Source organism: Barbus barbus (genome assembly GCF_936440315.1).
Source record: "Barbus barbus genome assembly, chromosome: 41".
Lineage (NCBI taxonomy): Eukaryota > Metazoa > Chordata > Actinopteri > Cypriniformes > Cyprinidae > Barbus > Barbus barbus.
In genome coordinates, this window is record NC_136719.1 from 17,808,772 (window position 1) to 17,825,230 (window position 16,459).

General features: G+C 40.0%; 1 protein-coding gene across 1 annotated transcript in view; it reads right to left on the reverse strand.

The window, feature by feature from the left end:
- Window positions 1-571: 571 nt before the first annotated feature.
- The window catches only part of LOC306860526 (calmodulin-binding transcription activator 1-like), a gene marked incomplete at its 3' end in the record, with an annotated part of 416,062 nt that continues 400,174 nt past the window's right edge, over window positions 572-16,459 (reverse strand). Inside the window, exons 12-24 of the mRNA XM_079402251.1 lie at window positions 9,395-9,555; window positions 8,778-8,968; window positions 8,596-8,674; window positions 8,136-8,490; window positions 6,847-7,331; window positions 6,199-6,377; window positions 4,920-5,163; window positions 4,384-4,455; window positions 4,159-4,179; window positions 2,807-3,006; window positions 2,512-2,586; window positions 2,197-2,227; window positions 572-604 (exon numbers count right to left, since the gene is read on the reverse strand). Of these exons, the coding sequence (XP_079258377.1) occupies window positions 572-604; window positions 2,197-2,227; window positions 2,512-2,586; window positions 2,807-3,006; window positions 4,159-4,179; window positions 4,384-4,455; window positions 4,920-5,163; window positions 6,199-6,377; window positions 6,847-7,331; window positions 8,136-8,490; window positions 8,596-8,674; window positions 8,778-8,968; window positions 9,395-9,555 (2,126 nt within the window). The remainder of the gene's footprint in view (window positions 605-2,196; window positions 2,228-2,511; window positions 2,587-2,806; window positions 3,007-4,158; window positions 4,180-4,383; window positions 4,456-4,919; window positions 5,164-6,198; window positions 6,378-6,846; window positions 7,332-8,135; window positions 8,491-8,595; window positions 8,675-8,777; window positions 8,969-9,394; window positions 9,556-16,459) is intronic.

A 16,459-nucleotide genomic window follows, 5' to 3' on the forward strand; every position in this document is an offset into this window, starting at 1 on the left:
GTCTGGTTGTGGAGTAAAGCATGTACAAAAACTAATCCATGAATTATTCATCATTTTTTTGGTAACAATTTTAACACTTCTTTTGAAAACTATGAAATACACTCGGAACAGGTCCGGCCATGTTTCTGTGTCGACTCCATATTTTGTCATCTTCTCTCTTTCTTTCTCACTTCATTTATCTTCTCTTTATGAGCCACTGAAGACTTAATTTTTTTAATGTTTTTTTTCAAACAAAACATTTAAATGCTCATCCAAAATGACAAATCAATCCATTAAAAAGTGCAAAAAATGCCATGAAGCAAATGTTGTTCTTCCTAAAACAACGTCCTTAGAGTTTTTGATCCACAGCAGTTGGCTCTTTCCTTCATAAAAGAAACATCGAAGGAATAAAGAGATATGAAAAAATGCAGTTGTTTAGTAGCCGAAGTATCAGTCATACAGTAGTAGTAAGAGTTGCAGTGTTCTTGCTATTTTTTTTCCTCTTGTAAAATGTCTCTGGTTGAAACAGAAAAACTGAAAGGAAGAGTCTGGAGAGTAATGTCACATTGTGAGGGGGCTCTTCTGGACATTCTCATGTTCCCTGGCCTTTCTCAATTCTCTCACTCTGAAAAACAACAGGCAGATATTAAGGGACACAGGTCGAACATCTCACATCATTTTAGCATTTATCTCAGAAGGCAGATAAGGTCAGATCAAGCCCTGGTTAAAAGGGCAGTTTCTTTCTTGTGTAGCACACAAAAGCAGATTCTCAGCAGAATGCCCAAGCCGCTCATTTCCATACAATGAAACTGAATGGCTGTCCCTGTCAAACATTGTACAGAAATAACACAACCTTGACATTCTTCTAAACATCTCTTTTTGTGTTCCAAAGAATAAAAAAGTCATACAGCTTTGGAACAACTTAAGGTTCATTTTTTTGCAAATTATCCTTTTGAACAGAAAAGAAAACTGGTGTGCTGTAAGAAAACCCTTTAAAATCTTTAAATATCCAGCGCAGTGTAAAATGCATTTTTGAAGATTGAGTGTTATGAGATTGCATGGTTTATGTGGAACACGTAACCAGTTAAAAGCTGCGTTTGTTTTCAGTTTGAAAATATTTTAAAATGTCATTTGTTCCTGTGATGGAAAATCTGAATTTTCAGCAGCCATTACTCCAGTCTTCAGTGTCACATGATCTTTGAGTAATCATTCTAATATGCTAATTTAGTGCTCAAGAAACATTTCTTCTTGAAAACAGTTGTGCTGCTTAAAATATTTGTGGAAACCGGTAGTGTATATAATTTAATATAATCATTTTTATAATAATATAATTAGTTTGAAAGAACACTCTTCTGGCCAGTGCTCTATGCACAAGTTCTTCACTGATGATTTGCCCCATTTTCTTCATTGCCTCACCTTGTAATTTTCTGCACTAAGTAGATATATAGGACAAAAAGCTTAAAATAGTCTGCATTTCATTTAATACAAAATCAGTCTGAAACCTTCTCATCTCATCACTTCTAACAAGAAACTAAAGCTATCAGCTGATTATTCTGTCTACGTCCTTCTCAAACATCTGATGAAATCCAGGTGACATTTGCACAGGGTAATACGACCAACTTAGCTTTTGTACTATATTTAGATTTTTTTTGTATACAGATATCATATCAACTACCAAAATATTAAAGAGAGATAGACAGACAGACAGTCAGTTCCCACTGCAGCATGTGCAATAGTCAGAACCAAACACACAAGCCAGAGAGGTAGCCAGTTTTCTCTTGGTCACATATTTCCCAGCATGCCTCATGGTCAAAGAGCAAAACCCATTATAATAAATTCATGCAACATCGCTTAGACCAAACAACCTTCTGTTCTTCCGTCTATCTTATCTTTTCCTCTTTACAAATACAGTAAGTAAAGGAAACGTAAATAATCAAGACAGGAGAAAAAGGTGCTTGTTTAATGTAGTGTCTCAGTGGTTAGTGTATAGCAAGACACAACCGATATCCTGAGGCCGATCATTTGCTGAGGCCCTTGATCTCAGTCATCTGTGCGTCCAGTTGGTAGCTGTCATGCAAGCAGGCATCAAGCAGTGGTGATGAAGGAGGGAAAGAAGGAGCAAGAGGGGATGGGAAGGGGGTCTTTGTGTGTGTGTGACGAGCGAGAGGGAGAGATAGAAAAAAGGGAGACATACTGAATCGCTGAGGCTGCACTCACCCGCTTGAATAGTCTATGGTCCATCAAGGGGCTTTGCATTAACAGCAAAACAACACCAGACAGCTATTAGCACACAGCAGATATCATGATGGAGAAAGAGGGCGAGGAAAAAGAGCCAAGGGAAGGGAGGAGCACCTCTCACTAAACCACTCATGATTAATGAATCACATTTTCAAGGATAAAAAATAAGTTCCGTTATAACTAAAAAAAAAATCGAAAATATGGGAAGTGTCACATTTGTATCTGTATCAGCTGTGTTTCAGGTAGTGGATGAATTGCATGGCCAGTAGGGGCGATGTGGTGGTGGGAGAATACCTGTGGCGGCAACGGCGGAGGAACCTCATAATCTTGCGGGCGGCCTGATCCTGCCTCTTAGTGAGAAGACTGCTTCTGAAAAAGAAACATCGCTCTTAAACACATTTAATTTTGCACATTACATCTAGTACATGAATAAAATATCTCACAGGGCAAAGCTCAGAACAGTATGCCACTTGGAACAGATTCATAAGAGCTATTGGCTGAGCACAGCAGATCAAACATCAGTTGGAATCAGATTTGGACCGAATTTACGAGGCAGTGATTTATCACAGGGCAGTGTATTGAGTGCTACCTGAGTTTGTGCTGAACCAGTGCGGCGGTGGCCGCTCTGCGGTGAGGCCTCAGCCGGCCGAACTCTCTGTAGCTGCGGTAGCACTGCTGGATCAGCACGGCCGCCCGCCGGCTCTGCTGGAACTTCTTCTGCTCGTGGTAGCTGCGGAATTTACTCTGGATAAGGATGGCGGCCTGCGTCATCTTCTTATAAAGTGCATACTGATATATAAACATATTAATGAAGACATTAATGACAAAAATGTAATGGCTCCCTATTCAACTTACTTTGGCCACATACACACTGCAAAGTTTAGAGACTGAAAAACATTTAAACAACAGGAGGGTGAGTAAAATGATGATGAATTACATTTTTTGGGTGGATTATCCCTTTAAGTATACATCACTAAATTATCACACGTTTACGAGCTACTCTCAAAATTGCAATGATTGACAGAGTGATAATCAGCAAAGTTTTGGTGTTTGCAGTTGTAAATAAGTAATATTAACAATTAAAGACATTATGTCTATCAGTATTGGCCTGATCACTCACTATAATAGTTTTTAGGCTTGTTGCTTATAAATGTAGGAAGTAGCAGATTGCAATTTTTTCAATCTTATTTCTAGAATACAGTTGTGTATTTTGGTTTATTTAACTGAGGCACATTGCTTATTTTGGGCTTCTTTTACTTTTTCTTCCATTACTGATAATCTAGAAGAGGGGTTAGCAAACTTTTTAAAGCCAACAACCACTAAAAGATATTTTGCCCTCAGAGAACATTTCCTAAAATGTAAAAGCAGCTATATATTTTTATTTATAAAGAGCTGTTTATACTGTGTGAGACAAAAAGCTTTATATAAAGGCAACATGTTGTTTCCAAAATTAAATTATTGACTTCTGTATTGTTACTCTATTGAAGCCAATGCAAATGACTAAAATATGATCTTGATATTAGATGCATAAACCTGAAAAGAAACAATAAAATTCAATTGCATTTTTATAGTGCTTCTTACAATGAATATTGTCCTAGAGAATTTACAGATTTCTAATTTACAGTTAACTGTGATAGCTCTGAAATGCATTTTTTATTTCTCATTTGTATTTTGTACCCTCTCAGATTTTCGGTGGACCCCCTAAAACACTCTTGCAACCATCTGGGGGTCTCCAGAAAAAATCTGAATACCCTTGTCCAAGTGAGATCGGTCTCTTTAGTCCTCAGTATATGGAGCATCCCTTGCAACTACTTCCGTCAAAATATGTGAATGACACAGTGGGTAAATGACCATGGCTATTACATTTTCTTTTATATTTGTGCAGACAAAAGAAAATCTGCTTTAAATAATGCATGAACAATCAAACAAACAAAAAATTACCTTCAAGGCTATCCATGTTAGCTTGGAAAGGAAACAAAAATAGATTTGTCATGAATGGGAAATCGTGTGTCCTTACACTAAGAGCTCTTCAAAAGCTTTTGAACAACAATTCCTACTACAGCAGGCCATATAATTGACTCAAGTGCATTTGCTGGAGCTTGACGTATGAACCAGGAATCCAGCAAAGGTTGGCAAAGTCAATGTCAGAGCATCTTAAAGGATTACCTGCTTGTACTTCCTGTAACAGCGCTGAATGACAGCGGTGGCTACTTCCTGTTGCTTGCGCAGTGGGCGTCCCTGCAAAGAGAGAGGGAAACGGGTTGGTCTGAGGAGTGGGCAACACTTGGGAGACGCCCACTAGGCTCTTCACTTACAGGAAAATGAAAGTGATAGAGAAAAGACGCCCTTCTCGCTTAACCGCAGCTGGTGCTGAGAGAGCAGACGCCTCTGAGCACAAGCCGCCAGTCTGGCCAGCTGGTGAGTCTTTGTGGAAACTCATTACAGGCAGCCACAGGAGGCAACAATCGCTCTTCATAATAAGCCAGGCCATGCGCTGGTTAAGCCACCTTACCCATGCTGAAGCTGTGGGGACTGACTACTCTGTGCCTGTGTGTCTATGAACTCATAAGGAAGGACAAAGTAGGAAGGAGACAGAGGGTGTCCTGTGTTTGTTCCTACCAATACCTGCGCACAGATGTTTACATCCTGTCTCTATTCACACATCAACACAAGCGCGTGGCACCCGAACCTCTGGCCTGTACCTTGTACTTGCTGAAAGCGGTCTGCACCAGCCGTGCGGCTTCGTAGAGCTCCCTCTGCTCGGGGTCGGACAGCGTGAGCTGGGCTAGCTCTCTTTCCACTTTGCTGTTGGAAGCTCTGAGAAACTCACTCCACTCGGATGGAGCAGGCAAGGTCGGCTTCTCAAATTGACCCTCACGCATGGGCGAGTTACCCGGGCTCAGGCTAGGGTTGGAGGGAGGGGTCAGGGGTTCACTGTATATGGGACTGCTCAAAGAAACAAAACACACACACACACACACACATACATACATGGAGTTAGCAGGGTCTAGGCATGCATTTTTTTTTTCCTTAAGCACATCATTGCCAGGGTGGAAAATTAAAAGTGCAGCAGGTTGACTTTACTTTGACATTTGCGCAATTACAAACATTTTTGGCTGCTGTTCAGAAATTTATTTTGATGATCAAATCAGTACATAAACACACCTGAATGTTCGTAGATATTTAGTATTATAGTTTAGAGAAAAATGTCAAATGTTGTGAAAATTATATACAAACTACTGTTCAACAGTTTGAAGCCTGGTAGGGTTTTTTTTGTTTTTGAAAGAAGTTTCTTATGCTCACCAGGGCTGAATTCATTTGATAAAAAAAGAAGAAAAAAAAGACAGTAAAAACTGAAATTGGAAATAATTTGAAACAACAGTTTTTTTATTTTACTATATTTTCAAATGCAACTCCTGAATTTTCTGCAGTCATTACTACAGTCTTAAGTGTCATATGGGATTCAGAAATATCTAAAGATTTTAATATACTGATTTGGAGCTCAATAAACAGTTCTTATTATTATCAATGCTGAAAACATAGCATTGTTTACATTAACTGCTTAATATTTGAGTGAAAACCATGATACATTTTTCAGTGCTCTTTGATGAATAGAGTTCAAAAAGTTGAAAAGATTTAAATATTATTATTTATTATTTAATAATGTTTTGTTATATTCTGATCCTCTCATTAGTTCTTTAAAAGGTCTTTATTTCTTTTTAGATTTTTCAAAGAGAGTCAGAACCACATCTACATTGTTTACTTTTTGGTTAATGCTTCATGTATTTGTTCACATACATAGCGAGTTGTTTTATATTTTTGAATTGAAAATTTTTTATATTTTTGAAAATTCAAAAAACGTTTTTTAAAATTACATTTTTCGAACTGACAAACTGTGGCTGGTCGGCAAAAAAAGTTAATTTCCCCCCCGGTTGCAGCTTATCAGTACATATGTATATTAAAGTAATGACATCCACTAACCTCAAGTGGATGATGCTGGGCAGGTGTTCCACGTCTCCCAGGTAACTGGCTAGCCAGCTCATGGTGTTGGTGAGCCCACTGTTGTCCAGAGGAACAGACTCCACGGTTGGAAAATGTTCCCGCTTGATACGCTCCGGAGTGGCCTCAATGATGTGCTCTGCCAGGCTCATCATATTCGCCTGCGAGGTGCACAAACACATGCATTCAGTGTTAAACAAGCACAGACTTTCTGTTGTGACAAAATGCACACATACACTTGCTAACCCGACAGATCAATCAAGCACTGGGGTGTTTACTTTGGAGGAACACACTGCTTCAGCCCCTCTATGCCCATAGAGTGACAGAGATGAATGAGGCTGGACTAACTCCTGGCAATGGGAGCAAATCAATGGCAGAAGTGTATTATGTGGTGACGAAGGTCTGGGCAGAGAGTGGGGCCGCAACCGCCGCTCTCTAGCGGTGATTTCACATGTCAGCAGGACGGATGGCGCTCTATATCTCCCTTTGCCTCTCTATGCTTGTAGCTGTGTTTGTTTGCAGAGTCTATTACTGACAAATGTATCAGTACAGGTGTAAATGAGGCTGGCTGACTGTGAGTGAGTGCCATTTAGGGCACCGTGTGAGTTTGTTTATGTGCACTTCTCTCACCTGCAGGTCTTCCATGTGTGAGAGGCAGTCCTGGTTCTCTAGATCCTCCTTGTAAGAAAGTATCTCAGTGTCTACCATCTCTCTCTCCACCATTCCCAGCATGCTGAGTGACTCGCCACGCTGTCGCAACCGGCTGGCCAACTTCTCCTTTCCTACCCCGCTGATGCCCCCCTTCCTGAGCACTTCTCTAGTGCTCCATTTATGCCCTCCGCGGTAAGAGGCCATCTTGGCTTGTGGGATACCCACTGTTCCCAAACTCTCCTCTGAGATGCTCTTATCCGGGCTGGATGGGGTGGAAGGAAGGGTCTTAGGGCTGGTGGACAGTTTATGTGTCTGCTGCTCCATGTTCAAGGGAACCGACATGGGCTTATCCAGCTGTGCTTGCACAAGCTCGGGGTTGGGCTTGTGTTTTTTGGCGAGAGGGAGGTCCCGCTGGCACTCGTTGCTATAATAGCTGGAGGGCTCTGATCTCGGTCTTCTCAAATCTAGGTACAAAAGAGAAAGAGAGAGTGAGTTGCACTCTGAGCAGAGGATGGATATCCTCTATATGATATTTCCATTACATTTGCCCACTCTCTGAGGTGCTATTAGTGATAATCTAAGAAATAAGACATTCATTCTCAGTGAAGACATTTATAATGTCAGATGATTTCAAATAAATGCTGTTGAACTTTATATTAAAAAATGCATCATGTTTTCTAAAGAGATATTAAGCAGCAAAAATTACAATATGAAATGCTTCTTGAGTTTCAAATCAGCATATCAGAATGATTTCTCAGTCATTTTAAATTGTAGTAATATTTCACAACATTGCTGTTTTACTGTTTACTTAAAAAGAAACAATAAGAAATCTTACTGACACCAAACTTTTGAATGGTTGCATAAATGGTATACATATAGGATGTATATGTGTATGTACAGTAAGTGTAAAAGTAAATAAAAGACAATGCCCTCTTAAAGTGATGGTTTACCTGTAAACTGACAATTCTATCATTTACTCAAACTGTTCCATACTTATTATATGAGTTGACAGTAGCCATTGACTTCCATAATATATTTTCTATGTCAATGCTAACGTCAACTGTTTGGTTACCAACATTTTTCAAAATATCTTCTTTTGTGCTAACAGAAGACACAAATCTATACAGGATTGGAATAACTTGAGCGTGAGTAAATGATGACAGAATTGTAATTTTTGGGTGAACTATCCCTTTAAATAGCTTTTAAATTAATTTAGCAACTTTTTGTTAGCAGCTTATAGAGTAGCTAAATACTTTAGAGGTTCTCACCAGGGTTCTGGTTGGTGCAAGGGGTTGTAGTAATGGTGGCTGTACCAGTGTTCTGCCTGCTGGGGGCCACCATACTGTCACTGCTCCAACTGACCATCCAGCTGTTGGAGGCGGGGATGTCGGGGTTGGGAGAGAAAGACATGCTAGAGGTGGGGGGTAAAGAGGATGGGGTCTGCTGCTGCTGTTGTTCCTCCCTCTGGAGCTGCTCCAGACACTCTGCCAGCTTGGTGTGGCCACGGGAGCGGGCGATGGAGAGGGGCAGGCGCCCTAGAGAGTCTGGGATGGCCAGTGCTCTCCGGTCCCACTTGTACAAGACCACAGCTGCCTCTAGGTGACCCAATGCACAAGCCCACATCTACAACAAAGAAACAGAGAAAAATTGGTGTGGGAAAAGCAAGAAAGGTACTCTTTATTTGCCAAATTTTGCCAAAGTTCAATTAGAATTGCTTAAGGAACACACCAGTGGAGTACAAGAGAAGTGATCCACATTGAGAGGGTCCACCTCAAGTTCCAGATCAATGCTGTCTGCATGCTTCGTGCTGGATAAGACAACAATAATTTTTCATAGTTAGCAATCAGTACAAAGTCAGTTAAATCATATTTAAACATAGATGTAGACAGATCTAAGTGCTCTTAACTAACCGCCATTTGATGAGAGTCTGGATGAGGGTGGCGTAGCCTTGGCCTGCAGCAAGGTGTAGCAAGGTCATTCCCCGGAAGGTCTTGGAGTGAATCAGATGTTTAGATTTGGCCCAGCAGGCCCTGTTCATCATCTTCTCACAAACAACAACCACGCGACTCTCAAAAGAGCTTCCTGCTTGTCCCGAGACACACTGCCGAAGAAAATGGAGGGCCTGACATCTTCACAAACTCAATGAGCTGTCACAATCCACTGCTTTCTGCAATAATCGGCTCAAACTGAAAGTTATAACTCACAAGCAGAAAATCTGCCGCAATATACAATTTGTGAACAAATTGCTTCAATGAATTGGTTCAACTGGCTCACAAAAGCAGTGTTAATAAACACCATGTTGTTAAAATGTTGTTAAAAGTTATGTAACTGAATTTTAGTATTGTTTATTCTAAATGCAATTTACCTTTAGGTTCTTGATGACTATGCTTTTTATGATTTAAGAAGGATCATGTGACACTAAAGATTGGAGCAAAAACTGTTTGCAAAATGCATAATATGAAAATTCAGTTCTGTTTTAAAATGCATTTTAATCTCACACATCTCAATTACTGATGTGCTGCTATACCTGAGACTGGCTATTAGAGCCTCCGTTTCCTCCTCCTCCTCCACCTCCCCCTCCAGTCCCTGCTGTTCCTCCGCTGCCCTGCTGCTGCTGACCGGCCATCTCAGCCATTCTGCGCTCCATCTGTTCCAGCCGCTCCAGGATGGACATTCTGAACTGGTTATCTGCATAGGAACATTAACAACAGTAGTTCACAAAACTTGGGTTCTAACTTTAGTTTAACACTTAAAATTAGCTACTAAATGTACAATTAAAAGAAAACGGTAGCTGTAAATTGCACTATATCTCACTGAGGTCTATAAATAAATTCTTGTTTGGTTTAGCTCACATCCCCAAGCAAAATTCTATATTAGATGTTTAATTAAACTCAGTCATTAGCCTTATGGTATCCAATCAAGACTCAGAGTCTGATGTTATCAATCACCATTTCCGTAATTGCAGTCATTATTATAAATTAATGGAATCAGTAATGAGGCACATCAACACATTCAGCTTCAGAAACACAGTGGTGATCATACACATACAGTAAATGATTTTGCATTGATATTTCATAACTACATTTTCCTAAAGTGCAAAACTCACTACCAAGAGTAGTGAGTGCCCACTGCTATATGGCAAGAGTGCCCATTGCTATGGTGTTCTGAACGGCTGCTAGGTTGCAGGATGAGTTAAATGCTTACAAAGTTACTTCAGTCAGGACTCTCTTAAGTCAAAAAGAATACCATAGACAAGCCTTTAATTCAACTTTTATTGCATATTTACTAAATTTACATTTGGTGGTATGGCTCTGTTCCAAGTTCCCTGTCCTTTTCATGAGCTCCATGAAAGCCAAGACAGGGAAACAGCAGCCACTTCAGGGGCAACCCTCCCATTTTAGGAGTAGGACAGTAGCACAAAAACCCCCCAGAACAGAGCAAGCAACAATGACAACAGAATGACATTGTTTAAGTTAAACAAGTTAAAGGAGGAGATGGGGAGGAGGTGGGATGCAAGCAGCGTACAGAGGAAGCAGCAAAGCAAGCAAACAGAAGCCGGGTTTAAGTAAGGCGCCCTGTTTGAGATTTGCCAATTGAGAGCTTGGGAGTTGGATCAGCTGATAGAGGCCGGGTTTGAATTTCTCCAATCAGCTAAAAGCAGAGCTTGACTACGAGGCCTGCCTGAACTAACGCAGAATGCTTGATTTTTGTAACCCAAATCTAGACAGAAATATCAAGCTGACTCCCTAACTGGACTTTTGACAATAAACATATAGTAAAGTACTGGGACCAACACAGGTGAACTATAGCACCAGTACACACAACTGTATGTGACTCACACTGATAAGCCTGTTTCTGTGGCAACCTGCTGCTGCACGGTAACCAAGCGACAGGGGCATGCTGGGCTGCGGTTTGCTCTGGTGTCAGTTTATTGATGAATGGAAAGACATATTGAGAGATGGCAAAAGTGCAAGAAGGTAGAAATCAAATCTGCATTGCATTGCTCCGAAGTAAAAAAGTAATGCATTTATTTCATACTAAGTATAAAAATTATAATTTTACTTTATTTTGAGTACTACTTGTGCACAACACACATTTCTTAATATTAAGCCTAAAATGTGTTTTAAGGCCGGTTCACACACCAAGAACAATGACTATAAACTGTAAGTGCAAGCTTGTCTGCCGCTTTAAATTTGCGAGCTTGTTATGGATTCTGATTGGGTGTCAATGTTTGTATCGTTCATCAGCTGGAAAAAATAGTTCTGAAAGTGATTCCAATTATATCGTTTCTCTGTGCCTTTATCGTTATAACTGTGGTGTGGACTCTGCGATTCTTTATATTGAGAACGATTTTTAGTACTATATCTTTATCGTTATCGTTCTTGGTGTAAACGGGCCTTTAATGTCACTATTGATAAGGATTGTATGATTTTTGAACAATATCGGTCTTAAAATGCGAGATATTTACTTATATATACTTGCAATAGTTCCACTTTAGCAAATATACATCAATATATCTTTAGTTGGACTTCAGCACTACTTCCACACAATTACAGTGTATTGAGTACAAAATTAGTAGTTCCAATTTAACAGACTTTGGGCCAGATTTACTATTAGCTTGCACCAGCACAAACCCTCATTTGGCATTAAAAAATGACTGTCAGGATTTACTAAAGACACGTAGTGGGAAATTAGCACTACAAAGGCGTGGACAGTTATTTTTGAGACCTTATTGAATATGCATTTGTAGGAGTTTATTTTTCGATCGGTAAATTTATGGGAGGAGAGTATTTAAAAGAATCACGCAACGTGATTTACTAAGATTTGCTCGTCAATTCACAGGTATTTGTGGCATTATTTAAAGGCCAAAAAAGCATGTCATAAAGCAGGTGGTAATTTACACTGATCTTGGTAGATTGCGCTGCTGCCAGGATTCTGACTAGAACCAGAAAATCTGAGCATATCACACCAGTCCTCAAGTCCTTACACTGGCTTCCAGTTACATTTAGGATTGATTTTAAAGTACTTTTACTCGTTTATAAGTCACTCAATGGCCTAGGACCTAAATATATTGCTGATATGCTCACTGAATATAAACCAAACAGACCACTCAGATCATTAGGATCGAGTCAGTTAGAAATACCAAGGGTTCACACAAAACAAGGGGAGTCTGCTTTTAGCTATTATGCGGCCCGCAGTTGGAACCAGCTTCCAGAAGAGATCAGATGTGCTAAAACATTAGCCACATTTAAATCAAGACTCAAAACTCATCTGTTTAACTGTGCATTTGTTGAATGAGCACTGTGCTATATGTCCGAACTGACTGCAATACATTTTATGTATAATCATTTTCTTTAAATTTATTTTAAATCATTTTCTATATCATTTTAAAATTCTTTGTTTTTATTATTTTTATTTCCATGTTTTTATTGATTTTAATGTCTATTTCACTTTCTTTTATGTAAAGCACTTTGAATTACCACTGTGTATGAAATGTGCTATATAAATAAACTTGCCTTGCCTTGCCTTGGTCATTATGGAAATGAGTTCTTCAATGTGCACCTAGTCAGTAAATCACCCGCAGAATTTTTCCCTCCCATCGGTGCTTTTATGGAATTGTGCTCTAATGCTAATTTGCCCTGTTTAGTAAATTTGGCCCCAAAAGTACAAATGCATGGTGTTTTTTTATTAAGTACTTACACATAAATATGTAAATGTATTTGTAGTTTATTTTTCACTAGGGCTAACATATTAGTAAGTGTCTTTTGCACTAAAAATATATATTTGTTTAATCCAGAGGGCTATGAACATAAAGCAGGCAGGTATTGTTTGGTGAAAATGTCAGGAGTGGTATTCAGAGGTTATGTGCATAAACTGACACTGTTTGACAACTCAGTAAGAGTCTGGCTGCCTAAAGCACACCAGTCATTGACAGCAATAGGTCACAGAGTTTTATAATGAACATTTAACTCAAGAAACATATGGTCTTGAGTCAACAACCCTGACTGAGTCAGTTCACACCAGTGCTGCTGCTGTTAACTAAAACTATCAAAAAAAAGTGTGATTTCTAAGGTGTTCTATGTGAGTTTGAGCACGTTACTATATAGTTTCCAGGGGTTATTTTCCAAAGTTTAATACTTCAGGTTAAGGTTCAAATCTCTTAAACTAGCCTCAAAGCCTTAACAACTACCATAAATAAACCTTGGTGGGTGAGGGCTTGTATTATTGTTTTTCATTTAAACTACAACTTATTGAATTAGTGGGCTTCAGTCTGCCAGCACAGCATTAAAACTATTCAGACACCATGCCAGAGAGAGAGACAGAAGGAAAGTAAGCTACCTAGAGATTAAAGATGCCAAGAGAGCGGCTGTGTGGCAGCACCAGTTAGCAGCAGCATTGACATGTCTTTGTTCAGACACAGTGCTGCAGTCTGCTGCAGTGCAGATGATGTCATCTCCACCCGCCGCCGCGAGTGTGCTCAAAATGCCACACACGTACACTGCAGAGGGAGAGGGGGCTAGGGGGAGGGGCCACATTGCAGGGAGGCGGAGAAAAGGAAGGGACCACCAGTCAGAGCTCGTGCAACACCTTCCCATTTCTGCATAAACTACAAAATTGGCAGCCTATTTGTACAGAGAGCAGATATTTAATGACGTGAACCTCAGTTTTCTCATGATAATATATATATTTTTTAAATTGAATAATCCTTTATCATTTTCCCTTTTCTGTCACTGATCTATTAACACACACTGCTTTTTTTAATAATGGCCATAAAGTATAAACTGGTTATCGGAAGAATTCGGGCTACACAATAATCATTAAACTTTTATAGTGCAGACAATTATGCTTAATAAAGACCACACTTAAAATATGATTAATTATGCAGCCCTTGGAAGATTATTAAAAACTTGATTGTGTTTAAAAATTTACTTGAGGAACGGGACCAAAGATAAATTAGGAAACTAAACTACACAGAACTGCTCTCAAACTCTAAAGTGTTTAAACCCATAAAATGTTTAAATCATCTGGATTCTGCCAGATTTACTGAACAGAATTTGTTTTTTTTTAAATAATAGGTCAGAACAGTATGTTGCTTCAAAAAGGCTATATTTCAAAACAGTGTTTACTGTGCATTACAACGTGTTTTCCGCTGGGTTCAGCATGTGCCAGATGGCCAATATAATACAGAAACTCTACTTTCAGCATCATGTCTGAGATACTTCTTAGGGTGCTACTCACAGTATGTGTGAAACAGGCCTAAGTCAATGTCACCATGTCTGTCTCTCCAGAGACTGCCTTCTTGTCTGAGCTGCCCTAAACTGCCTCCAACATTGCCTCCGGCTCCTATTTAAGCTTTTCAACATCTGCCTCTGCCTCACTGCAACCTTCAACCACAACTTTCTCTCCTCCTCTTTTAATCCCTGCTCTTAAAATGACTCATGGGCACTGAGTCACGTTCACGGACATCAGGCATACGTTGTGTATGTGAGCTGTGAGATCCTGGGGAGAAATGGCTGAGAAAGAGAGAGAGCTGATAGACAGCTCAATGAGACGAGAACTTCATTAAGGGTCTGTTCACTATTTATTCCTGTGGGAGACTTGACGAGTCAGGAGCTGAAGACTCTTGAGTGTGTGTTTATTTTCAGCACAGGAACTGCTTCTATATCTTTGAGGATTCTGTCTATAGTGTCACATATACACAAACAAACACCTGGAATTATCACAGAGATATTAATGCCCTGTCTTTCAGCAAAATAGGCTAGCGGAGTCTCGCTTTGTCTACTTCACTCTTCTTTGCATCTTATAATGCTGAGTATGTAGTTATGGGAACACCTGGACTGCACTCATTTGTTGCAATAAACCACTGTAATAATGTACTGCATTAATATATAATTCTATGCAAGAGGATATAAGTGCTATGTGGGCGTAGCTGTTATCATCTTTCTGTTATTTTAATGTTAAGTGTCCACTTAAATGAGATTATACACAAAGCTTGCTTTCATATATACACATACTGTATAAACAAATTGCACTTGAAAAAAAAAAAAAAGATATATATACACATACACACACAGTTGGGCAAAAAAGTATTTAGTCAGCCACCAATTGTGCAAGTTCTCCCACTTAAAGGCCTGTAATTTTCATCATAGGTACACTTCCACTACACTTCCACTATGAGAGATAGAATGGGGGGAAAGAATCCAGGAAATCACATTGTCTGATTTTTAAAGAATTTATTTGCAAATTATGGTGGACAATAAGTATTTGGTCAATAACAAAAGTTCATCTCAATACTGTGTTAATACCCTTTGTTGGCAATGACAGAGATCAAACGTTTTCTGGAAGTCTTCACAAGGTTTTCACACACTGTTGCTGGTATTCTGGCCCATTCCTCCATGCAGATCTCCTCTAGAGCAGTGATGTTTTGGGGCTGTCGCTGGGCAACACGGACTTTCCACTCCCTCCAAAGATTTTCAATGGGGTTGAGATCTGGAGACTGGCTACTGTGGCTAGGCCACTCCAGGACCTTGAAATGTTTCTTACGAAGCCACTCCTTCGTTGCCCGGGCGGTGTGTTTGGGATCATTGTCATGCTGAAAGACCCAGCCACGTTTCATCCTCAATACCCTTGCTGATGGTAGGAGGTTTACACTCAAAATCTCACGATACATGGCCCCATTCATTCTTTCCTTTACACGGATCAGTCGTCCTGGTCCCTTTGCAGAAAGACAGCCCCAAAGCATGATGTTTCCACCCCCATGCTTCACAGTAGGTATGGTGTTCTTTGGATGCAACTCTGCATTCTTTCTCCTCCAAACACGACGAGTTGAGTTTTTACCAAAAAGTTCTATTTTGGTTTCATCTGACCATATGACATTCTCCCAATCCTCTTCTGGATCATCCAAATGCTCTCTAGCAAACTTCAGACGGGCCCGGACATGTACTGGCTTAAGCAGGGGGACACGTCTGGCACTGCAGGATTTGAGTCCCTGGCGGCGTAGTGTGTTACTGATGGTAGCCTTTGTTACTTTGGTCCCAGCTCTCTGCAGGTCATTCACTAGGTCCCCCCGTGTGGTTCTGGGATTTTTGCTCACCGTTCTTGTGATCATTTTGACCCCACGGGGTGAGATCTTGCGTGGAGCCCCAGATCGAGGGAGATTATCAGTGGTCTTGTATGTCTTCCATTTTCTAATAATTGCTCCCACAGTTGATTTCTTCACATCAAGCTGCTTGCCTATTGCAGATTCAGTCTTCCCAGCCTGGTGCAGGTCTACAATTTTGTTTTTGGTGTCCTTCGACAGCTTTTTGGTCTTGGCCATAGTGGAGTTTGGAGTGTGACTGTTTGAGGTTGTGGACAGGTGTCTTTTATACTGATAATGAGTTCAAACAGGTGCCATTAATACAGGTAACGAGTGGAGGACAGAGGAGCCTCTTAAAGAAGAAGTTACAGGTCTGTGAGAGCCATAAATCTTGCTTGTTTGTAGGTGACCAAATACTTATTTTACCGAGGAATTTACCAATTAATTCATTAAAAATCCTACAAAGTGATTTCCTGGATTCTTTCCCCCATTCTGTCTCTCATAGTGGAAGTG